This window comes from Equus caballus, chromosome 4 (genome assembly GCF_041296265.1).
Source record: "Equus caballus isolate H_3958 breed thoroughbred chromosome 4, TB-T2T, whole genome shotgun sequence".
In the NCBI taxonomy this organism is placed as follows: Eukaryota; Metazoa; Chordata; class Mammalia; order Perissodactyla; family Equidae; genus Equus; species Equus caballus.
This window is the reverse complement of record NC_091687.1, coordinates 41122793-41149154: the sequence shown is the minus strand read 5'-3', so window position 1 is coordinate 41149154 and position 26362 is coordinate 41122793. Positions and strand designations below refer to the sequence as shown.

The 26362-nt window shown below is 36.1% G+C and overlaps 1 protein-coding gene across 5 annotated transcripts in view; it reads right to left on the bottom strand.

Moving 5' to 3' along the window:
* Positions 1-26362, bottom strand: part of VPS50 (VPS50 subunit of EARP/GARPII complex) — a 131672-nt gene that overhangs the window by 23261 nt on the left and 82049 nt on the right. For 4 of the 5 annotated variants that reach the window (XM_001492642.6, XM_023639202.2, XM_023639201.2 and 1 more), the window contains 3 exons: positions 24080-24198; positions 21838-21944; positions 6650-6771 (listed from right to left, as the gene is read on the bottom strand). In XM_001492642.6, coding sequence (XP_001492692.1) covers positions 6650-6771; positions 21838-21944; positions 24080-24198 — 348 coding nt within the window. Of the gene's footprint in view, positions 1-6649; positions 6772-21837; positions 21945-24062; positions 24199-26362 lie in introns of all 5 variants that reach the window. The other variant, XR_011437799.1, reaches the window with a different exon arrangement.

Genomic DNA, 26362 nt, shown 5'->3' with positions numbered 1-26362 from the left:
ATTAATTTCAGAGCAGGATTTCAGGCTGTTAAACCAATCTCGCATTCCCAAGACACATACCACTTGGTCAGGAATCAATTTGCTAATATTTTCTTAAGGATTTTTCAAACTGATGTCCATGAAATTTATGGGTCTATAATTATGTTTTCTTCTGGTATCTTTGCTTGGTTTAGGAATTAGAGTAATATTAGCCTCATAAAACAAATTGTGAAACATTCTCCTTCTACTTTCTGAGAGTTTGTGTAGGGTTAATACTTTTGGAAGCTTTTTATTATTTAATTTACTTAATTGATACAGAAAACAGCTCAAGTTTTCTATTTCTTCTTAAGTCAATTTCTGTAATATGAGTTTGTCAAAAAGTCTATCTAGGGGCCTGCCCCATGGCCGATGGCTAACTTCATGTGCTACGCTTTGGTGGCCCAGGGTTTCGCCGGTTGGGATCCTGGGCATGGACATGTCCCCATTCATCAGGCCATGCTGAGGCAGCATCCCACACAGCACAACCAGAGGCACTCACAACCAGGATACACAACTATGTACTAGGAGGCTTGGGGGACAAGAGAAAAAAAAAAAGATGATTGGCAACAGATGTTAGCTCAGGTGTCAATCTTTAAAAAAAAAAAATCTGTCCATCTCATCTAGTTTGGCAAACTTATTGGCAGAAAACTGCTGATAATATTCTGTTGTTAACCTTTTAATGTCTGAAGGACCTGTAATGATGACCATTCTCTAATTCCTGATATTGAAAGTTTGTGTCTTCTCTGTTTTGTTTTGAGTTTTTTCCCGTTATCAGTGTGGCAAGAAGTTTATCAATTTTGTTCATATTTTATAAGAACCAGTTTGTGGTTTCACCGACTCTTCTATTGGTGTTTTCAATTTGTTTGATTTCTGCTCTTTATTATTTCCTTCCTTCTAGTTACTTTAGTTTTAATTTGCATTTCTTTTTCTGGTTCCTTACGGTGGAAACTTACATCATTAACTTGAGACTTTCTTCTTTTCTACTATAGGTATTTAAAGCTAGATACTTCCATCTAAGCATTGATTTAGCTGCATATCACAACTTTTGATATGTTACGTTTTCATTGTCATTCAGTCAAAAATATTTTCTAATTTCTCTTATGATTTCTTATTTAACCCAATCTCTACTTAGAAGTGTGTTAATTCCCAAACACTTAGGGTTTTCCTTGTTACCTTATTGTTATTGGTTTCTAATTTAATTACACTGTCATCAGAGAATATATTCTGTATGATTTCAATCTTTTAAATGCAGTGGGACATGTTTAATGGCCCAGAATATATGGTATACTGATCAATATACTATGTGCATTTGAAAAGAATATATATCCTACTGTTGTTGGGTGTGTTGTCCCATAAATATCAATTATGTCAAGATGGTTGAAAGTGTTCAAATCTTCTATGTATTTGCTGATTTTCTGTCTACCTGTTCTATTAGTTACTGTGTGGTGTTAAACTCTCCAGCTATGATTGAAGTTTTTAATCTTCTCTTGCATTCTGTCAATTACTGCTTCATCTATTTTAAAGCTCTGTTACTAGGCACACACATTTATGATCTTTGTGTTTTCCAGTTGAGTTGACCCTTAGATCATTATGAATCCCTCTATCTCTGGTAATATATTTTGTTTTCAAATTTATTTTATCTAATATTAATATAGCTACCGCAGCCTCCTTATGCTTACTGTTTGCATGGCATCGTCTTAATCCATTTGCTCTCAACCTATGTGTCAGGCTTTGTTTTTAATCCACTCTGAAAATCTCTGCCTTTCGTTTTGAGTATTTGGTCACATCACATTTAATGTGATTATTGTTTGGGTTTACTTATATCTTCCATTATACATTATCTCTTTTTTGCTCCTTGGTTCCTCCTTTCCTGCCTTTTCTGATTATATGAATTTTTTCTTTATCTTTTGAATTCTAACAATCTTCCTATTGGCAAAAGAGTTAAAGTTCTTTGTATTATTCTTATTGTTGTCCTATGGATTATAATATACTTTCTGGATATTTCACAGTCCATTTACTGTTAACAAGGTATTGCTTTACATAAAATACAGAAATCTTGCCATCTTGTAGGTCCATATTCTCCCACATACCTTGTTATAGTTGTTATATGTAATACATTTACATAGATTATGAACCACAGAAAATAATGCTATGATTTCAGTTTTAAACACCTATATGGTTTGTAACGAAATTAAGTGGAAAAAGAAAAAAAATAATCTTTTGCATTTCCTCAAGTAGTTTCCATTACCAGTACTATTCATTCTTTTCTGAGGATTCATGTTTTCATCTGGTATCATTTTCCTTCAGTCTGAAAAACTTCCTTTTGCATTTCTTATATTACATGTCTGTTGGTGTCAAATTCTCTTAGTTTTTTTTCTTTTTTTTACCCAAAAATGTCTCAATGTCACCTTCATTCTTGAATGGTGTTTTTGCTGGATATAAAATTCTGGATAGACTTTTTTTTCTTATCTTTCAGTATCTTAAAGGTGCAACTCTCTTCTAGTTTCCAGTTTCTCATGAGAAGTCAGCTGTCAATCAGATCACTGGTCCCTCTTATGTAGTAAGTCTATTGCAGTTTTAAGACAGTTTCATCATTAGGTACCCCACTGTATGTTTCTTTGTGCTTATTCTGCTTGTTGTTTGTTTAGCATCTTGTATCTGTAAATTTTTGGTCAATGTTTCTTCAAATATTTTTTCCACCTCATTCTCTTTCTCTTGTCTCCATCTGGGTATTCCAATCACATGTATGTTTGACCATTTGATGTAACTTAACATGTCCCTAAGACTTTAATCATTTTTGTTTTCCAATCTTTTTTCTCTATGTTCTTCATTTTGAATAATTTCTATACATTTATCTCCAAGTTCACATATTATTTCCTCTGTCACATCAATTTGACTGTTAAGCACACTCAGTAATTTTTTTAATTGCTGCAATTGTATTTTTCAGTTCTAGGATTTCCCTTTGGTTTTTTTATTACTGTTTCCACTAAAACTTCCTATTTCTCTACTGAGACGTTCATGTATTTAAAAACATGTTTTGTTTTACTTTATTGAAGATAGTTATAATAGTCCATTTAAAATCCTTATCCATTAGTTCCAACATCCTGGGGTCAGACTAGATTGATTTTCTTTTTACTTAGAAGTATATTCTACTTTTTTGGTTCTATGTATATTGGGTAAAGTTGGATGGCATCATCAATTTGATTCTGGATACTCTGGATTCTGTTATTTTTCTCCAGTGAATATTGTTTCCTTTGTTTTCAGTATGTAATTTTCTTGGCTGGGCTTGAACTACAAACTCTCTCTTATGCAGGAGCTTTGGTCTCTGTTCAGATCTTTTTTCTCTGACTGGCTGCAGTCAGTCTGTTCCACACAAACATGGTTCATGGGTTAATCAGAGATGGGGGTAGACAGAATTTAGGGATACCCTTTCTGGGTCTTTCCCTTCTGAACTTCCTCTCACTCTTTTCAGTGTTCCCAGTTTCCTGGCTTCACTTTTCTGGTTCCCCAATCCATAAATACTGCAGGTTTTCCTATGCTTGCCTCCACTTGTTTGCCACATGGAATACACTTAGTCCTGGGTTAAAGGCCATGGAGATGGAATTTATTTTTATAGCTTTCCTTTCCCCAACCTGCATGCTAGCATGAACTCCCCACTACAGTCTATATGCTTCTGATCACTCTCCAATATCTTCAGGTAGCTGTCTTTGATACAATACCCAGGTTGTATCATTGTTTTCTGCAGGGAGTTTCATCCAGTAAAGTCATAGTCCATCATACCCAGAAGCAGAAGTTAATTCATTCTTAAAAGTTTAGATATCGAATCTCAGTTTCATTAATGAAAGGTAACTTTAAACAAGGCTTACAAACTGTTGTCAAGTAAGAAGCCTCATAAGATTTACTTGGCTAAGAAATAATTAGGACATCAATCCACATGTCCTAAGAACCTACTATGTGTTTACTACCGTGTTAAGGTAAACTACAGAATGATTTTCATAAGAGAATGGGAACAGAAAGGATCAAGGAAAACATAACTGAAGAGGTGAATGGTAAAAGGCTGGGGGCAAGGCAAGATAAAGAAATATTACAAGTAACATTATTATAATACAATCAGATGGACTAGATACATAATAGAGTGTGATGTATATAATATAACCTAGCAATATAACCAGTTCAGTGAAGAGCAGAAGCTTCTGGAGGAATTAGTATGAACATGAGGAATCCTTTAGCCTAATCCATACACTGTGTCCCCCCAGCCAATGACTTTCTAGAAAAGGGAAACAGTATTTATTCTTCCCTGAGCAGTATCCATCTAAATTCACTCATGTGAATTTCACTCACAAGTGTGTTTCTTCTGGGAGAGAAGCAGGAGCAACCATGTACCCTGTTCTTCCCATTCTACCCATTACTTGACTCCCTTTCCTGTCCTACCACCTAAGACTCAACAGGGCAATTTGGAGTCTTTATTTATTTATTTGTTTGAATATGGAAACTTCTAGGATTTCTAATGAGCTTGAAAAGCTTATTTTCTTAGGAAATTAAAAGCTAACTCTTCAATCTTATGCTTGCATATGTTTATTTATGCCATTTATTTAGACTGTCTTGTTCCAAAAGGGATTTATGTAGCTAACTAAGAAGAGTATAACTTTGTAAAATTTTAAAAAACAAAAACTTTAAATGACATAAAAATTAGCAAAGGAAAATATGGGTAGAAAGTAAGAGAGTGTTTATTTTTAACAATTTGTACAGAAAACCCCTTTTTACAGAAATTCAAAGTCTTCATTTTGCTTTAAATAGTGTTTCTTTCAGTCTTGCAGGATCAAAAATAGTATGGTCCAAATTATAAGTTCTATTTGAAGATGTGCATATTTTCAATATTTACATGGTACCTAAAAGCTAATATTACTAAGAATAATCTAATAATAAGAAAAGTCTTTCTTAAAAAGTGTAAGAGGCAGAGTAAATGCTACATTTACTCATTCATACTCACTCACACTCACACTTGGTATTGGTTCATAAAACAAACTGCTTCTAATGTGACATATGGGTAGACACTCAGGTTAAGGACAGAAACTCTTATAACTGATACTAATTGTTTAAATACAATGAAATAGCTGTTACTGAGTCTTACAGGATTGAAAATGCTTTTAATATAAAATAAGAGATCAATGTGCTCTTTAAAACATAAGAGATTTTAAATGAAATATGCAGCATATTTTACAATAAGCACCTATCTATACTTTGCTAAATTCCTCAGGTTCTAGTGAACCCCACTGTAAACAAAACTGTGCCAGTATATAAGTAGCTTCATTTAGTTCCCAAAAGTTTCCGAAGGACCTATTTGAACACACCTTATTAATAATATGGTCCAGAACTGTTCTATCCAATATGAACTGTTCTATCCAATATGATAGTGAGTGGCCATGTGTGACTATTTATATTTAAAGATAAATGAGCTAAAATTAAATACAATTAAAAATTCAGTTCCAAGTCACACTAGTCACATTTCAAGTGCTCAGTAGCCTCATGTGGCTACTGGCTACCATATTGGGCAGTGCAAACAGAGAACACTTTCCTTACTGCAAAATTTCTCTCAGACAGCACTGGTCTAGCAGCATTGCCCAGAAGACAGAGTAAGGTTCATCCAGAAGACTGAAAGATGCCAACAATTAGCTAAAACTCTAGAATGTCTTTCTTCTTTAATATTTATTCAGTTTCCAAACTCAGAGGAACAAATTAGTACATATTTTATAGCAACATAAATTCTGCAGCAACACTTAGTCTCTGATTAGATTAGTATTCTTTTCTAAGGAACACTTTGTAAAATTAAGAACACAGGAAATTCAGATCCCATATTAAAAGCTCATTCTTTGATATACTTGTAATCACAGCAAGGATATGAACATTTATATGATGATTATAATTATCCATTAAACTTCACATGTTTAAAAAAGTAATATATAAAAAGTTAGTATTATGATATACTCATAGGACCCAGCAGTATGCTTTTACACAGAAAACTGTCAAATATCCAGGTGAACCGCATAATAATTCCCAAATATAGGATCAGTTACCTGCCTAATATTGTGTTGTTCTCCTTAGGAGTAGAAAAAGATAAACTCAATAAGAGCTTTGGAAAGACAAAAAGGAGGTGCAGGAAACATTAATTCTGTGGCAGGCAGATGGTTCAGTTCAAAGATTTTCAATTATTTTAATAAATATTTGCCCTTATCTTCTGAATGTAGTAGTGTGCTAAGGTTGTTAGCCAATTAGTACACAGTAAATGAGACATATTATTTAATAATTACACACTGGGCCAGATTTAAACAAGGCAACCTGTACATTTTTCATTGCCAAAATATGTGAAGGTTAGAAACAGATGCTGCCCTTTTTCTGCCAAAAATCTGAATAACATACAATATGTTTATCATAACAAAGCTTATAAGTAATATATAAATAAGGCAATTAGGTAGAGAGAAAGCTGGTATCAATAATTTCGTTGGATTTTTGATGGATAATTTTCAAAATAATGTTTTTGTGTATTCTATACAAATAGAATGAACATTACTTTACATTTAAAAAATAATAAATTTTTAAAAGAAACAGACTTTCCCCCAGGTGGTGGACTTACTGAATCATTCCGACCAAAAAAGGTATATATTGCATACAAGTAATAATCAAATAGCTGAGACATGAAATGGATAACATCAAAGGCAATTGGCTTAAGAATGTTCATCATCTGCATATATTTACCTGAAAAGAAAAAGAAATAAAAAATTAAGTAGAACAAAATTAAAATCTGTTAGTCTATTATTACAGAGACAATAAAAATATAATAAAAATGAAATATTACATTCCTTAGTGACATTTCAAATACTCAATAGTCATTTGTGGCTAGTGGCTCCTCTATTTGACAGCACAGATACAGAACAATTACACCACCTTGGAAAGTACTATTGGACAGCACTGATGGATAAACAATAACTACAAAGACATTTTTATATGATTTTATATTTTAGTGTTTGTCAAATATTCACAGAACTCCTATATTCTTCTACAAATGACACTGTACAAATACACAACACAGTTCCTCATTCTTGCAGATTCTATTTAAAATAATTCCTTCAAAAATGTTTAGGTATACATACTATTTGACTCATGTGGAAGATAAACAAACTTACAGACAAAGAGAACAACTTAGTGGTTACCAGGGGGAAGAAGGGGAGGGTGGGCACCAGGGGTGCAGGGGCACATTTATATGGTGTTTGACAAATATTACTGCACAACCAAAATTTCACAATGTTATAAACTATTTAGACCGCAATAAAAAAATTTTCTAAAAAATTAAAACACAAAAGGGGTAACTACGCACATGTGTATGATGATGGATGGTAGTTAGTCTTTGGGTGGTGAACGTGATATAATCTACACAGAAATTGAAATACAACAATGTACATCTGAAATTTATATAGTGTTATAAACCAATTGTTACCTTAATAAAAGAAAAAGAAAAGAAATTTTTAAAAAATTAAATAGAAGAAGAGGAGGGCAGTTACAAAAGCCAGGTCATTCAAGTGGGAATAGTGGTTGAACACGCCTGGCAACAGCCTTCTCTTACTCCACTTGGCCCAGAACAAATATTCTCTGACATTCACATGTATATTTCATAAATCATTTAAAAAATCTTCTGGGATTGCCAAGTGTATTAGACAGAATTCTTTGTCTCAATTAAAAAAAAAAAAACCCTAAACTTAAGGAGACTTAAGCCAAAAATAAAAATAAAGGCGGAAAAAAAAATGTTTAGGCATAATAAAACAAAAGATAACATACTTGAGAAAAAGTAGGGTTGTTTTCTTTTATAAGCTTATTCACACAGAGCAGAAATGAAAAGGCAAGAAGAAAAAGGACACATGGAAGGCACTTCCCACTCCCCTGAATCCCAGCCCTGTGAAATCTGTGTCAGAGGCCAAGAACATTTCTTTATCACTACATCACGCAAGAGCTCAATACTCTCAAAGTGCCAAGAAAATATCCTCCTCATTCCTTCCTTTAGGAGATGCCAATATGCCTTTCTCTTTCCTCTAAACATATAATACAATTACAGAAAACATTTAAAAACCGAAACTTCTGCACTTATAAACTTGTTAATATATTTGAAGGGTGCATGGGAGGTGGGCTGAATCAAATAATAAATAACAAGTCTCCCACTGTGTTTCTTTTTTATGGGAAATAATAGGGGAAAAAGTATATCTATAAAAGAATGTTCTTCTGCAGAAGATGTTAAAGCAGGCTATTTGCTTAATTTCCACATGAGCAAATAATTCAGGTGCTGGCTCTACTTAATTTAAGTGCTAAAAATTTTAAATTGACAGTATTGAAGACCCCATGACTCAAGAGAAAACACATTAACTGCAGGAGAAAAAAAATGACAAATTTACTCTAATGGAAATGTCTACTACAGAAACCATTTCTTTATCATCTAAGAACTCAGTACATCTGTCTTAATTTAAATGAGAGATGATTCTAAATAACAGTCAGATGGCCAGACACATCCATCAAACAACTAACGCATCCATCAAACAACTAACACATCAAACACACACACATCCATCAAAAAACTAAAAACCATTCAACTTAGATTCTATTCCTACTCCTATTTACAAGTCTTTTGTTTCAGAATCATCTTTTCTCATCATTTCACACAATCAGACATTTATTTTTAAAAAATCACAACTGAAAAATATTTGAAAAATATGCTCCTAGAACATGCTAGACCACTACACAGATATTTCATCCACTACATAGTTATTTAAACTGCAACTATTAACACACAAAATAGTGTGACACTGTGAAGAAAAAAATTTTAAAATATATATATTACATTACTTTAAACTCTAAAAGGAAAAAGAGAAATGAATATGTAGAATAAGATAGAACACAGATATCTGGGTTGATACACATCCAGAATACAAAGCTCCTCTCCATTCCTAATAATAAGATTAACCATTGTTCATATAATTAATCTTAAAGAAAAATATAAAAATGAATTATTAACAGGCAAAAGCTATTTTAAATGTGCATTCAAAAGGAAAAAATACTAGATGTCCCCTTACCACTCTGAAAAAAGAAATTTTAAACATAATTATATTTATTCATTCAATACATTCAAATAACACTTTTTGAAGGCTTACTGTGTTCTTGGTCTTGCATTAAGACAAGAATCACAGGGGCCAGCCTGGTGGCACAGGGGTAAAGTGCGCACGTTCTGCTTCGGCGGCCTGTGGTTCACCAGTTCGGATCCCGGGTGCAGACATGGCACCGCTTGGCAGGCCATGCTGTGGCAGGCATCCCACATATAAAGTAGAGGAAGATGGGCACAGATGTTAGCTCAGGGCCAGTCTTCCTCAGCAAAAAGAGGAGGTTTGGCAGCAGATGTTAACTAAGGGCTAGTCTTCCTCAAAAAGAAGAAAGGAATCACAGAGTCCCTGCTCTCATACTTTAAAGAATTATACATGGAAGGCAACCATCAATAAGCAGGCTGCCAGTATATTAAAATGTATAAGAGTGAGAACTCTGTCTTTCCAATTCAAAAGGGCAGAGTATGCCTTCAGTGGGCTGAGGAGGTTTATGTATTTCCTCAGATTTACTGAATTAAAGAGAATTTTACAACATATTAAGCCTGTATCTATGAAGAGAAGAGTGTGAGGAGGTAAAGGCAGGTAGGTATGATCACCAGAAAATGAGAAATCTCAAAAAATTTCTAGATCAGGAGTTGGCAAACCTTTCCCGTAAAGGACCAAAGAGCAGATGCCCTTAGGTTTTGCATGCCATACAGTCCCTGCTGCAACTCCTCCTCAGCTCTGCTGGTCTCTGTTTCAACTACTCTGTCTTCCTAACACAAACACAGCTATCGACAATATGGAAACAAAGGAGAGTGGCTGTATTCAAATAAAACTTTATTTACAAAAACAGGTAGCCAGACAGATTTGGCCTGCAGGCTATAGTTCCCTAACCCCTGTACTACATGACAGACAGCAAATGGGAGCAGGTTGATAGAAAAATGCAAAGTCAGTAAACCATAAGAGGACACAAAGGAGGTGGAAGCTATTCCAGAGATGGTGACTGCTTAGAATCAGCAGGTATAGCGAGAGAGCAGGAGCGAGAAACGGGGCCGGAAAATAATGGATTAATTGAAGGTCCACATATGGGACAAACTGTGCCAGTCCGCATGCCCCTCTCTATCACTACCCCTCGGCAGCAGTTAGATTATTGGCTACCAGAATTTTCCTGCAGACAAAAACATAAGAAAATAAAAACGCTTAGGACTCCTCTCTAAAAAAAAAGTAAACAAACTGAACAAAAAAATTGAGCAAACTTAAAACATAGTTAGAAAAGTAAGGCTTCTCGTGCAGATGTCAGCACCCCAGATTAAAATCGACCTCATTCTGGGAATTCCAGTAAATTCACTCAGCCCTGCCCTACTCTATACAAAGTTCCCAGTCAGGATTTCCACTGAGGAGAAAGAGCCAGCTCGAACACAGTTCTAATTACTCACCAGGGGACACCCACAACAGCTATATAGGCTTTTTATTTTAGATGTGAATAAATAATAAAAAATCACCAAGTCCATGAGGAAAACTCAGAGAGTGGAACTAAAAAGAAAAGCTGATCCAGAGGAAATAGAATAACTCAAGCAAAAGAATAGAAATACATGATTAGGTAAAGCCCTATAACAGGAGAATACAGGGGAAAAGAGAATAGGGAAGGGCTTGTAAGATTAAAAATATGATTTTTAAAATAAAAAATTAAATAAAAGAAATGGGAAAAAGGAAGTGTTCCAGAAGGTACTGCAAAACGACAAGAATATGGAAACCATTAGAGAAAATATGAAAGACATTAAGGGCCAATCTAAGAGACTAAACATTTGAGTAACAGGAAATCAAAGAAAAAGAGAATAGAGAAAATGGGGAGTTGAAAATCATCAAAGAAATAGTGGCATCAGTCACAGCTGTACACAAACCTTCAGATTGAAGGGGTCACGAATTACCAAACATACAATGAAAAAGAACTCACACCTAGACTCTCACATCAACAGAGAGTTCTGAAACATCAAGGAAAAATAAACTAAAAGCTTCCAGAGAGAGAGAAAGGAAATTCACCTACAATAAAATGAATAGAATATTAGAGGTTTCCATTTGCAAAGGAAAAATAATTTTTAATCTACAATTCTATGCATGGCTAAATTGTCCTTCAGTGAAAGGGCAGAATAAAGACATATTCAGACTGACAAGAATTCAAAACATTTACCTCTCATCACCCTTTTCTGGAAAACTACAACTAGAGGAAAGACAAATGGAAACTGACCACGAAATTGCCTCCATGCCAGAGGCAGGAACAGTGGGCTGGGAGACTGTTGCTTTTCAGCACAAGCTCTTCTTTACTACGTAATGTGTTACTGTGAGATGTTACTACCTTGATAAAAATATAAAAGCATGGCTCTGAAGTTAGCCTGCCTAGTTTAAAACATGTAGTCCAGACGCACTCTGCCCACCCCTTCCTCCCTTCTAGAGTTCCCTACAGAGGGCCAAGCGAGGGGAGTGGGCACACTTTGTGAACACCAAGGAAGGTTATCTAATACACAGCCCAGATGACTAAAAAACGTCTCTCTTCCCAAATTATCAACTGTGAGAAGTTCCTATTCCTGCGTCCAGCTTATACTATATAACCTATATTATATAACCTCTCTGAACAGAACTTTGAACAGGAATAAGAATTAATGTTCCTCCAGAGCACTTAGGCAAGAAAAAGAAATAAAAGGCACCAAAATTGGAAAGAAAGAAGTAAAACTATCACTATTTACAGATAACTGATACTATATATAGAAAATCCTAAGTATTCCACCAAAAAACTATTAGAACTAATAAACGAATTCAGTAAAGTTGGAGGATACAAAATTAACACACAGAAGTCAGTTGCATTGCTATTCACTAATAATGAGCTATCAGAAAGAAAAATTAAGAAAACAATTCCACATATAATTACATCAGAAAGAATACAATATCTAGGAATAAATTTAACCAAGGAGGTGAAAGACCTGTACTCTGAAAACTATAAGACATTGATGGAAAAAACTGAAGACAACAGAAATAAATAGAAAGATATACTGTGCTTATGGATTGGAAGAATTAATACCATTAAAATATCCATACTACCCAAAGCAATCTACAGATTGATTCAATGCAATTCCCATCAAAATACCAATGGTATTTTTCACAGAACTAGAATAAAGAATTTACAATTGTATGGAACCACAAAAGACCCCAAATAGCCAAAGCAATCTTGAGAAAGAAGAACAAAGCTAGAGGTATCATGCTCCCTGATTTCAAACTATAATACAAAGCTATAATAATCAAAACAGTATGGCACTGGCACAAAAACAGACATACGGCTCAATGGAATAAAATACAGAGCCCAGAAATAAACCCATACAGACATGGTCAATTAATCTATGACAAAGGAGGCAGGAATATACAATGGGGAAAGAATAGTCTCTTCAATAAATGGTGTTGAGGGGTTGGCCTGGTGGTGTAGTGGTTAAGTTTGCATGCTCCACTTTGGCAGCCCAGGGTTCATGGTTTCAGATCCCGGGTATGGACCTACACACCACTCATCAAGCCATGCTGTGGAGGCATCCCACATACGAAGTGGAGGAAGACTGGCACAGACGTTAGCTCAGGGCCAATCTTCCTCACCAAAAAATAAATAAATAAATGGTGTTGAGAAAACTGGACAGCTACATGCAAAAGAATGAAACTGGACCACTATCTAACACCACACACAAAAATAAATTCAAAATGGATTAAAGATCTGAATATAAGACCTGAAACTATAAAAATCTTAGAAGAAAACATAGGCAGTCTGTTTTTTGACATCAGTCCTGGCAATATTTTTGGGGCCAGTATCCTCAGACAAAGTTAACAAAAGCAAAAATAAACAAATGAGATTATATCAAACTAAAAATAAAAAGCTTTGCATAGCTAAGGAAACCATCAACAAAATAAAAAGGCAACCTATTGAATGGGAGAAGATATTTGCAAATCATACATCTGATAAGGGGTTAATATCTAAAATATGAAGAACTTAGACAACTTAATATCAAAAAACCCCCCAAACAACCCAATTAAAAAATGGACAGAAGACTTCAAAAGACATTCTTTCAAAGAAAACATACAGATGGGCAACAGACACATGAAAAGATGCTCAACATCACTAATCATCAGGGAAATGCAAATCAAAACCACAATGAGATATCACCTCACATGTCAGAATGGCTATAGGATCAAAAGGACAACAAATAAATATTGGCAAAGATGTGGAGAAAAGGGGACCCTCAAACACTTTTGCTGGGAATGTAAATTGGTGCAGCCACTATAGAAAACAGTAGGGAGGTTTCTCACAAAATTAAAAATACAACTACCGTATGATCCAGTAATTTCCACTGCTGGCTGTTTATCTAAGAAACAAAAACACTAATTCAAAGAGACAGATGTACCACTTTGTTCACTGCAGTGTTATTTACAATAGTCAAGATATGGAAGCAATCTAAGCATCCATCAATAGATGAATAGATAAAGAAGATGTGGTGTGTGTGAGTGTATATATCTGTGTGTGTCTACATATACACACACAATGGAATATTACTCAACCATAAAAAAGAACAAAATCTTGACATTTGCAACAACATGGAGGGACCTAGATGGTATTATGATGAGTGAAATAAATCAGATAGAGAAAGACAAATACCATATGATTTCCTTTATATGTGAATTCTAAAAAAACAAAACAAATGAACAAACAAAACAGAAACAGACTCACAGATACAGGAAACAAACTGGTAGTTACCAGAGCAGGGAGGGGTTGAGGATGGGTGAAATAGGTGATGGGGATTAGGATGTACAAACTTCCAGTTATAAAATTAAATAGCCAAGGGGATGCTAATGTACAGCATAAGGAATAGAGTCAATAATAACATATTAACTTTGTATGGTGACAGACGGTAACTAGACTTATCATGGTGATCATTTTGTAATGTAATATAAATATCAAATCACTATAATATACACTTGAAACTAACAGGATATTGTATGTCAATTATACTTCAATTAAAAAAAAGAATTGATGTCCCTGATTTCCTCCACCTATGGACTGAGACACTGGCAACAGCCATTATTGTGACCTAGTACAGGCATGCTGATGCAGATGCTGGCAGACACCACTGGAGTTCTGCTCCTGGCCTGTTAGCACAAGGGTCTGCCCCACCCACTAGAGCACCAATTTAAGCCCGCCCTAGGGAATGGTCCCACCCAACAGCAAGAACTTGAGGAACTTGCAGGCTTGCATAGGTGGAATGTGTGGGACCTCTGCAGCAGAGTGAGTGGGTCTGCCTCTGCAGTACAGGGTGTGCATGAGGGGTGGGCCTGCATTGGCAGAGTGTGTGGGGCCTCTGAAGCAGGGCGAGTGGATCCACTTCTAGTGGGTCAAGGCATGCACATGGGGCAAGGCTGCATTGATGGGGTCTGTGGGCCTGCAGGCAGTGGGGCTTGTCAACTGCAGCAGACCTGTGCTTCTAAAATAGCCACATAGGGAATCAGCTCCACCTTCCAACGCCTGAAACAATTGTGTGCTGCTACACCTGGACACCTGGGGCTGTCCCCTCCCAGCTGCACTACTAGAGAAGTGACAATAGCCTTGCAAGCCAAAGGCCTATAGCAATTCTAAGCCCCTGAGCCTAGCAACTAGCTGCACTGGGGGTCTACTCACTTAACAGAAAAACTGCAACAGGAATGTGCTATGAGACCTTGCAGCCAACTGTGCTAGGGCTCCCATGCCTGATAAAGTGACTGAAGGGACCACAGCAGCTATATGCAGCTGAGCATTACAAACAGCTGGCCAGGGGGACAGCCTAGCCTCCCCATGCACCTCCAGCAAGAGCAACCTGGCCCCAAAGGGCACATGTAGCGCAAAGAGAGGACACACCAGGAACATTTGGAACTGATGAGAAGAGGGAAGTACACTGCTGGGCCTCATAAGGCCTCTCTTACATAAGGACACCCTCTAAGATCTGAAGACGTAGTTGATCTACCTAATACATAGATATAAGCATAGAAAAAGAGGCAAAATGAGACAAAAGAATATGCTCCAAGTAAGGGAACAGGACAAATCCTCAGAAAAACAACTAAACAAAAGGGAGATAAACAACCTGCCTAACAAAGAGTATAAACTAACAGTCCTATGGATGCTCACTAATCTTGGGAGAAGAATGGATGAATTGAGTGAGAACTTGAATAAATAATTGAAAAATATAAAAAGAAACCAATCAGAAATGAAGAATACAATAATAGAAATGAAAAATTCACTAGAAGGAATCAGTAGCAGAGTAGATGATACAGAAGAATGGATCAGTGAGCTGGATAAAAGACTAAAAGAAATCACCCAAGCTGAACAGATACAAGAAAAAAGAGTTAAAAAGAAGAAGGACGGGGCCAGCCCAGTGGCACAGTGGTTAAATTTGCACATTCTGCTTCTCAGCAGCCTGGGTTTCACCGGTTCGGATCCTGGGTGCTGACATGGCACCGCTTGGCAAAAGCCATGCTGTGGAAGGCATCCCACGTATAAAGTAGAGGAAGACGGTCATGGATGTTAGCTCAGGGCCAGTCTTCCTCAGCAAAAAGAGGAAGATTAGCAGTAGTTAGCTCAGGGCTAATCTTCCTCAAAAAACAAAAATAATAATAATAAAAAAATTTTTTTAATTTACAAAAAGCTAAACTTAAAAAAAAAGAACAAGGACAGTCTAAGACTTCTGGAGAACATCAGGCACACTAATATTTGTATTATAGGTGCCCCAGAAGGAGAAGGGAGAGACAAAAGGGCAGAAAATCTATTCGAAGAAATAATAGCTGAAAACTTTCTAACCTATGGAAGGAAACAGACAACCAGGTACAAGAAGCACAGAGAGGACAAAACAAGATAAACCCAAAGTGGTCCACACCAAGACACATTATAATTAAAATGTCAAGAATTAAAGATGAAGAGAGAATACTAAAAGCTGCAAGTTACATACAAACTAAACCCCATAACACTATCAGCTGACTTCTCAGCAGAAACTTTACAGGCTAGCAGGGAGTGGCATGATACATTTAAAGCACTGAAAGGAAAAAACCTACAGCCAAGAATACGCTACCTGGCAAGTTTATCATTCAGAATGGAAGGAGAGAGAAAGAGTTTTGCAGGCAAGCAAAAACTAAAGGAGTTTATCACCAAGAAATCAGGCTTACAATAAATGCTAAAGGGACTTATTTAAGTAGAAAAGACAAGACCACAAACAGGAATAAGAATATTGCCAAAAAAAATAAAATCACTGGTAAAGGCAAAAATACAGTAAAGGCAGCAGATCAATCACCTATGAATATAATATGAAGGTCAAAAGACAAAAGTACTAAAATTATCTATTTCTATAATAAGAGGGTAATGGAAAAAAGAGGTTAGATATGATAGCAAAAACATAAAATATAGAAGGAGGAGAGTAAAAGAGTAGAGCTTTTAGCAAGAGGTCAAACTTAAGACACCATCAACTTAATATAAATTGCTATATACATAGATTATCACATATGAACCTCATGGTAATCACAAACCAGAAACCTACAACAAATACACAAAAAAATTAAGAGAAAGGAACCCAAACATAATGTAAAGAAAGCCATCAAACTACAAGAGAAGAGAGCCAGAGAAGAAGAAAGGAACAGAGAAGAACTAACAAAACACTCAAAAAAAAGTAACAAAATGCGGGGCCAGCCCAGTGGCACAATGGTTAAGTTTGCGCATTCTGCTTTGGGAGCCCTGGGCGTGGACCTAGCACCACTGTCAAGCTATGCTGTAGTGGTATCACACATAAAATAGAGGAAGACTGGCAGAGATGTTAGCAAGCAACAATCTTCTTCAAGCAAAAAGAGGAAGATTGGCAACAGATATTAGGGCAGAGCCAATCTTCCTCACACACACACACACACAAAAATAGTAACAAAATGGCAATAAATACATTCTTATCAATAGCTACTTTAAATGTCAATGAATTAAATGCTCCAATCAAAAGACATAGCATGGATGAATGGATCAAAAAACAAGACCCATATTTATACGCTGCATACAAGAGACACAATTCACCTAAAGACACTCACAAACTGAAAGTGAAGGGATGGAAAAAGCTACTCCAAGCAAATGGCAATGAAAAGAAAGCTGCAGTAACAATACATGTATCAGACAAAATAGACTTTAAAACAAAAACTATAACAACAGACAAAGAAGGGTACTACATAATGATAAAGGGAACAATCCAACAAGAGGATATAAAACTTTTAAATATCTATGCACCCAACATAGGAGCACCTAAATATACAAAGCAATTATGAATAACCATAAAAAGAGAAATAGACAGTAACACAATAATAGTAGGGGACTTTAACAGTCCACTTACACCAATGGACAGATCATCCAAACAGAAGATTTATAAGGAAACATTGGCCTTAAGTGACATATTAGACCAGTTGGACTTAGTAGATATATACAGAACATTACATCCCAAAACCACAGAATACACATTCTTTTTGAATGCACATGGAACATTCTCCAGGAAAGATCACATATTAGGCCACAAAACAAGTCTCAATAAATTTAAGACGACTGAAATAATACAAAGCATTTTTTCTGACCACAAAGGTACGACGCTAGAAATCAACTACGGGAAGAAAATAGGAAAAGTCACAAATATGTGGAGATCAAACAAAACGCTACTGAACAACGATTGGGTCAGCCAAGAAACAAAGGAGAAATCAAAAAGTACCTGGAGGCCTTATTCACAATAGCTAGGACCTGGAACCAACCTAGGGGCCCATCAAGGGACAAATGGATAAAGAAGATGTGGTAGATATACACAATGGAATACCACTCAACCATAAAAAAAGATGAAATCTTGCCATTTGCAACACGATGGACCTTGAGGGTATTATGCTAAGTGAAATAAGTCAGAAGGGGAGCATCCAATACCATATAATCTCACTCATAAATAGAAGATAAAAAGAACAACAACAAACAAACACAGATACAGAGATTAGATTGGTAGTTATTGGAGGGGAAATGGGGAAGGAGGAAAGCAAAAGGGGTATCTGCACACATGTGTTTGGTGATGGACTGTAATTAGTCTTTGGGTAGTGAACATGATGTAGTCTACGCAGAAACTGAAATATATATAATGTTATAAACCAATGTTACCTCAATGAAAAAGTCATTCCATGATAAAATAACATTAATGCCCCACCTAAAAGAATGTACCACTGAAGGAGTGGATCTCTTCCCTCCTGTTTCTGTGTTTCCTCTGCAATATGCACTGCATCTCAGACACATGATGCCTAAATATCCCTTAGATGTACATATTCTGGTTTCTAGTTTCATGTTAAATCCTGATGCACGTGCTAGTGTGTATTTCTTCAACTGCTGAAGCAATAATTTTGTTGTAAGGTCTGCAGTTTTCACAAGCATGGATTTTGGCAACCTATCTTCTGTCCCTCAGACCCATCATACTCACTCAAACGAAAGCTGGCTCCAGGAGAGAGAACTTTGAATACCAAGAGTACTTCAGTGATGAGACACAGTGCCTAAACTTTCTCTGACTCTGTCTGCAAGAAACTGTCAGGCTGACAGGATTTTCTCTTTACACAAGCAAGCATTCTGATTAGTGCTCTACACTCATGACAGGCTCCCTGAACCTTTCTAACAGATTTAGGTACCACCTGGGGCTGGGAATCCCTATTAACATTTTTTCTTTAATCTCCCCTATTTATCTGCCAAATAAATACTACTTGAAAAGGACATTTTGAACATGGCTTTAATGTTCTAAATGTGTCTCCCAACTACTGAATAATTAGTTCCTTCATCTTCCTAGGGCCCCAAAATTAATCTATCTTATTTACACAACTGTACTTCTACCTTTTTAGAAGAGATATTACCTTTGCCAGTTTATAATCTTCAAGCATGTCTATGCAATAACAACAGGGGATGGAAGAGTGCATTTTAAGAGTGGAAGACCCCTTAGTGAGCGGTTCCCTTAAAATTCTATTTTATGAATATATACAAACTAAAGATAAAGACATCCTAGGGACACAGAAAGTGGTAGGCATAAAAATCTACCGGGGGAATAATGGCAGCACCTAATCCCAGTACAAATGAGAAGGATGAAAGTTAAGTTATCATACTAGGCATTGTTCCCAATTGCAACTCTAGTAAAGATCTGGTGGTGAAGAAGGTTGAAATTACAATGGTCACGTTCTCTTCACTGAGTAAGGTCTTATTCAGGACTGCTCTGCATTATAGGGCTGATATACCAAAGGCCCATAAGAATGTAGTTTTTCTCAGTTTCTATAAATGCCCTGTTAGAAAACAATCTCTATTATGTCAATCAGTAATCTTTACATAAGATTTTGTTGTTACTGTCTTCTGAATTCGGCACCAGCAGCACATTTCTATCATTATATCCCTTTCTTAGACAATGAGAATAGTAGAATGCATTGTTTCTTCATTTCCTTATACCTACCACGAAGCAAAGACTTGCATTCTTTATTTGCATTTAACTGAATGAAAATATCCCCCCTCTTCAATTTTGTCTTAGCCTTATATTTTATTTGATTCTACTGAATATGTCTTTTAGAGTGAAAAACAACATGACGACCTCTTGTCCTTTTAGAAGTAGGTAAGGTAAAAAATAGAAACAACCACTTAAATGTGGTTGATTGTATTATTTTACCCAATTATTCACCCACATTCCCTGCAAGAGGATTACACAACCTTGTCCACTGCACTGGACTTGCAGTGTCTTCCTGGGGCAGAAGTATACTCTCCCATGGTCAAGCCTGACTTGCTATGGCCAGTGACATATCAGAGGAAGTCAGAGTGCCACATCACAGCAGAAGCTTTAGGAGTCATAACATGATTTGGCTCTTGCTCTTCTCCCCATGTGCCAGGTTGCTGCTATTCTTTCAGCCTGCATCTCAGAATGAAGACACACATGAAACACCACCAAGATGATCCAGAGCCAATACACATCATGATAAACCTTTGTGGCTGAAAGCCACTGATGCGTTAAGGCAGTTTGCTACTTCAACATAACCAGGCAAAAGATGACCTTCATTAAACTACATCTCAAGCAGAGTGTTCAGACACTGAAAACTATGGTGAGTCCAGAGGCTGAGGAGGATGACAAGGATTTTGGAATATCTATCAGTGAGGACCACATAAGGGAAGTAAGCACACTGGCCTTGAAGAATGGACTGGGGGAGCAGATGGACTGGGGGAGCAGAATAAGGAAAGGAAGCACAGTACAACTACCACGGCATATCTGAAAAGTGACCAAATGGAAGACTAGGAGAAAAAAGTATACACTTACTATTTTTTCTTTTAAGGGCAGAACTAAGACCAATAGATATGGAGAGAAATAGATTCTGGTTTACTATGAGGAAGAGACTTCTACTAATTAAAAAATCAGTCTAATAATAGAATGAGTAGTCTTGCAAAAACAATATGCTTCCAGTGACATAAGACATGAAACAAAGGCTGGATTGTCACCACATATTAGGGGTATTATAGAAAGAAATCTTTATTTGATGGGAATTCATATCAGATGATCTCTCAGAATGCTTCCAATTCTGATTCTATAAATTCTAGAGTTTAGATGTTGCTATGTTCAGCTAGCTCTCTTGGATAAAGAAGAAAAGCTAATTTTCCTGGCAATAATGAATATAGAATAGCTTTTTAAAATCTGTCATTTTTCTGTCTGTCATGAAAATATATACCTTTTCTTTTCCTCTCAATTCAATATTACTTTTCCACTATTTTCCCTAAAGAAAGTGGGACTTCTAAAATACATTTTGTCCACTTTATCTTTGTTATTAACAAAATTTAGAAATTATCTTCACAAACATAGACCATTTTATTGGAGCTAAGAGTAACCAAATTAGGCAATAGGAAATTATCATCTCCATAAACAGAATATAGAAATTTTTATAGAAAAACCACTAAAATTCCTGACAGGTATAGATGATTTAATGTGAGAAGACATCTCTATGACTTATTTGTCAAATGTACAGAACTATTTGTGAGATACAAAGGCTGAGATAGCACATAAATGTTGAAATACTGGCTTTAAAAAATTCACATCACCTTCAAACCTAAATATTTCAAATGGCATTTCTTCAAGTTGTTTGCCTTCTAAAAAATCATCAATAAAGGTCTTATCTGTAATAACAACACCACTTCCTACAGTGTGAACATTTAGCCTGTAGAACTCTTGTGTCTGAAACTGCCAGAGAATCACTATTCACTCACCTATCTGACAGGAAGATTGTGAAGATCAATGAAACAATTAAGTACAAAATATTGTGTAAATGTAAAACTGCTACTATCATCATCCTACATGTACCTCTAACTCAGAGAATTTTTCACTACATTACTGTTAATTGGAATATTTAGGAAAAGTAGAAGATATAAATACTTACTAAGTAGTTCACTGAAAAAGAAAAACTGACATTAATATTAGTATTATACTATCTGGAACAATCAAGATAAGAAAGCACTGACAAATGACAATCTTAAATCCTTTACTGTGGTGGGCACTGGAGTATACAATGAAAACCCCAAGTACAAATCATTTGGTAACAAAAGCAGACTAATTTAACTGCTATAATAAGGCTTTTTGTTAAAGGTGTAGCTACTTACCAACAAGTCTTATTACATTCAATGTTGTATTTGTTAAGATGGGTGCATTCACTTTATTTAGACTGTAATCTGATTTCTTCCTGCTTTTTAGAGTTTCTCGAGAAACGCTTAATATGGAAAAACAAAACAAAGTTGCAATTAGGGTTTTCAAGTGGTAAATCAATAAGTTATTCAGCTTAGAATTTATTCTTCATTCACTAATTAGTTATTGAAAATCTTACTATGTGTCAGGTGGGGATATAGAGATTATCCTCCCGTCCTTACAAAGCTTATAGTTCATGGGGAAGAGAAATTAGTAAGCAAAGAAATAAAGTACTCTAAAGTATTTCTTTGGTTCTAAGACATTAATTATCAATCATTAAAAGATGTGTCACTTACAAAAACAGATGTTCTAGGGAAATTATACATCAAATGTAGCAACAATCCTGATTTAAGACTTAAAAATATGAAAATATAGGGCTGGCCCCGTGGCCGAGTGGTTGAGTTCGCGCGCTCCGCTGCAGGCGGCCCAGTGTTTCGTTGGTTCGAATCCTGGGTGCGGACGTGGCACTGCTCATCAGGCCACGCTGAGGCAGCGTCCCACATGCCACAGCTAGAAGAATCCACAACAAAGAATATACAACTATGTACCGGGGGGGTGTAGGGGAGAAAAAGGAAATAATAAAATCTTTAAAAAAAAAAAAAAATACCTCCATTCTTTAAAAAAAAAAAAAAAACATATGAAAAAATACCCTCCTTAGACTCTGAATTAAGTATAAGGTATGATGGTAGAGCCTGGGGTTGAGGCGTGGGTGCTAGATTCAAAGGAAAAGTAGAAGTTATATAGTAAGTGGAGACAAAAGGGGGACAATATGTGATAAGGTCAGAGGTAAGAGAGAACAGAGTGTTCTCACAGAAGTGACAGGAGTTCCAGCGCTACCACAGAGAATGAGTGGACAGAGGGAAAAGTGACAAGAAAGAAGGTAAGTAAAGGCCAGATCACTGAAAGCAATCAAACCTAATGAGTATGAACCTTATTTTGAATGCAGAGGTGAGCCATTAAAAATTTTAACCAGGGAAATGACATGATCGAACCTGTACATAAGAGAAGATCTAAATTTGTATCCGAGAATGGATTGAAGGGAGCAAGACTGGAGACGGGAAGCCAAGGTAAGAGGGCTGATTCAATAATCTGGCAGAGATGATTTTTGCATGAACTAGGATGGGAGCAGTGAAATACAAGAAATTTTGATAAATTCAAGAGACACTTAGAAGTTCGAATTGATAGTAACTGTTAAGTGATTGGCTGCAGGCAGTAGTGCAGATTATTCATACTTCTTACGGGCAATTTAAGACAGTTTAGGAGGCTGCATAATCTTACCAAAAATGCAAGTTTATCTGGCAGACACTATCTTACCCGTTCATTTCAATTTAATCAGAGCTTTCCTTTTAGCCAAAATATACCCAAAACATCTAATGAAGAAGTCCAACAAAACAGTTTTACTCACTTCACAATGAATCACAGATATATTTAAACATTATACATATGTGAAAACCAATGGAAACATATCTTCCCAATTAAAATATCCACTTTGGGGGTAAAGGGTAGGGAAGAGTATACCTAAATCTATCATTAAAAATAAAGTATATTTGTGGGCATTAAATGTCTGATAGTCAGTCATGAGATTCACTCACTCACACATCAGAATCAGGCCCATTTAACTGGGAGAAGATGACAAAAAAATTCTTATGTTTCATAATTTTTGCAGAGGACAGCTTATCACAGAACAAAACTCAAGCACAAAAAAAGGAACCTTAATAGAAGGCTCAGGTAGTGCACACAAATGACATTGGGAAGATATGCGGAGACTTTCCGTATTTACCAGCTTGAGGCAGGAACTCCACATAGAAAACAAATGACTACTTTCCTCCTTGAGGTTTTCTGATCTATCTGAAGCATAACTGCCTCCAAAGGCAGCACTGATTTTATAAACCGAGAGTCTGTTTTTTTCCAAAAACCAAAAATCTCTAAATTAAGAGCTCTTTGATTGTGGCCAATATTAAAAAAACAAAAAACAAAAAACACTACATTTTTACCCTTTCGGGAATCATTTTTTAAAATCTATTAACTTTCACCACATGCTGTTATAACCAACAGAAAACTTTAATCTTGATATTTGCTTTTTCTTAACCTTTAAAGGAAATCCTTTATGTTAAGCGTTCAACAGAAATGTGAAATATCACACGGGCTAAGAATGACCACCTCTTCACAGGAGCGTCGCCTGTCTGCTCGTCCACATAGTCTCGCTTCAGCTCCTCAGGAACATCGCTGTCACTGTCATACTCCTGATAGGCACTTTTTTCTTGTTCATCAGATTCATACTGAAGAGAACACAGTATACTCAACAATGGGTACAAACAGCCAACATTTCACGCAGTCTTTCAATACGATTAAAGTATCCGATTTTAGGGGCTGGCCCTGTAGCCAAGTGGTCAAGTTCACACACTCTGCTTCAGCAGCCCAGAGTTTCGCCGGTTTGGATCCTGGGCGCGGACATGGCACCACTCATCAGGCCATGCTGAGGAGGCACCCCACATGGCACAACCAGAAGAACCTACAACTAGAATACACAACTATGTACTGGAGGGCTTTGGGGAGAAGAAGGAAAAACAAAATCTGAAAAAAGAAAAAATAAAAAAAGTATCTGATTTTCTAAGAAGTAGTTTATACAAGAAAGTTTTTAATATCTGAGCTTCAATTTTACCATCAAGAATCATATTATCTTTCCATTTTCTTCTTCACCCATCCTACCTTAACCAACTCAAAAGAAAAAAAGGGGATAAAACACAACCTTATACCTAAAAAAGCTTATAAATGTCCAAAAAAAATTAAAATCTCCATATAAAGAAAATAAACAAAAACAAACAAACATCCTGCTAGGTCTTATGAGAGGAGAAGAGTGTACATTTGATTTAAAAAAAAAAAATCTCTTCCTCCAAGTGGTCTCATCACACTTACTTCCAATTTACTAATTCATTACAAAGAGGTTGAGTATACTATTGTGGCACTGTGAAAGTGTGAATTCAGCTTGATAAATACATACAACACACATACTAATGTTCTATCTAATTCATTACAATGAGATTTAATTCCTAGGGCAGCTTAGAAAATTAGACTTAGCACATAGGAACTATGCTAAGTGGACAAAAGTGGTGGATTTACTCTTGAAAGGAAGACATTTTCATCAACTTTATGGTACCATGGCCCAGTGTCAGCATGGGAAAGGACAGTGGAGTCTGTGCACAGCAAAGGAAGCAGCGGCAGCAGCAGTATCATCACCATCATTATTAATCTTTTAAATTAACATAATTAAATAATGGCTAACATTTATTGAAGTTTAACCAAGTTCTAAGTGCTTTCATGAATTATCTCACTAAATCTTCAAAACAATTTTATGAGTAAGTTTTATCCCCATATGCCAGTTGAAGAGACCAGTATGATGACAACATGGAAAGAAGTTAGTTCCCTAATTCAACAACTATTCTTTGAGAGTCTAAAGCATTACGACAGGCCATATTAAGATGTGGACCCTAACTCTCATGGACTTACCCTGTACCTGGAAAGACGAGATCACACGTTAGTAACTGCAAATGAGCATTAGAGGCATTCTCCCCACCTTGTACACAATGTGATACTGATGACATTCAGAAAGATGGTCCACAGAAACTAGGGTCTCGTGGTTGTAACAACAGAGCTTTATGATTCCACAGTACAGAATATCCTCATTTTCTAGGATTCTGTATTTGCAAATTTCCCTACTCACTAAAATTTATTTGCAGCCCTAGTATCAATACTTGATGACACTTTCATAGTCATTCATGGATATGCGTGGAGTGGCAAAACTTTTGAGCCACCCAACACACAGTCTCCCAGCTGAGGGCAAACAAGGTGACACTCTCCCTTCTTGTTTGGGCTCTCCTGCTGTAAACAACTGTCCCTTTCACAGTCTATTTAGTGCCACATTTTTAAAATTTTTGTGTTTTTTGCTGATTTCACTGTTTAGAATAGCTCCTAAGCGTAGTACTAAAGTGCTGTCTAGTGTTCCAAAATGCAAGACAATTGTAATGTGCCTTATGGAAAAATGCATGTGTTAGATAAGCTTCATTCAGGCATGAGTTACAGTGTCGTTGGCTCTAAGTTCAACGTTAATGAATCAACACTATATTAATTTAGGTGTCTTTAAGCAAAAACACATAAAACAAGGTTATATATTGATCAATTGATGAAAATGTTGAGACCAGAGGCTCACAGAAACCTAATCCCATATTTCACCTAGGAACAATGGTTTTGTTACTTGCTAATTCAGTGTTCATGGCGACTTTATAGAATACAACTGACACAAATAACAAGAATCGAATGCTATGTGAGATTTAAATTAACAAATCACCAGTATAGAGGGATATATTATTTCAAAATATTGGAATAACTTTTAATTCCCTTCAGTTTAGTCCACTTTAGAGAGGCAAAATGTCACAGAGAATCACC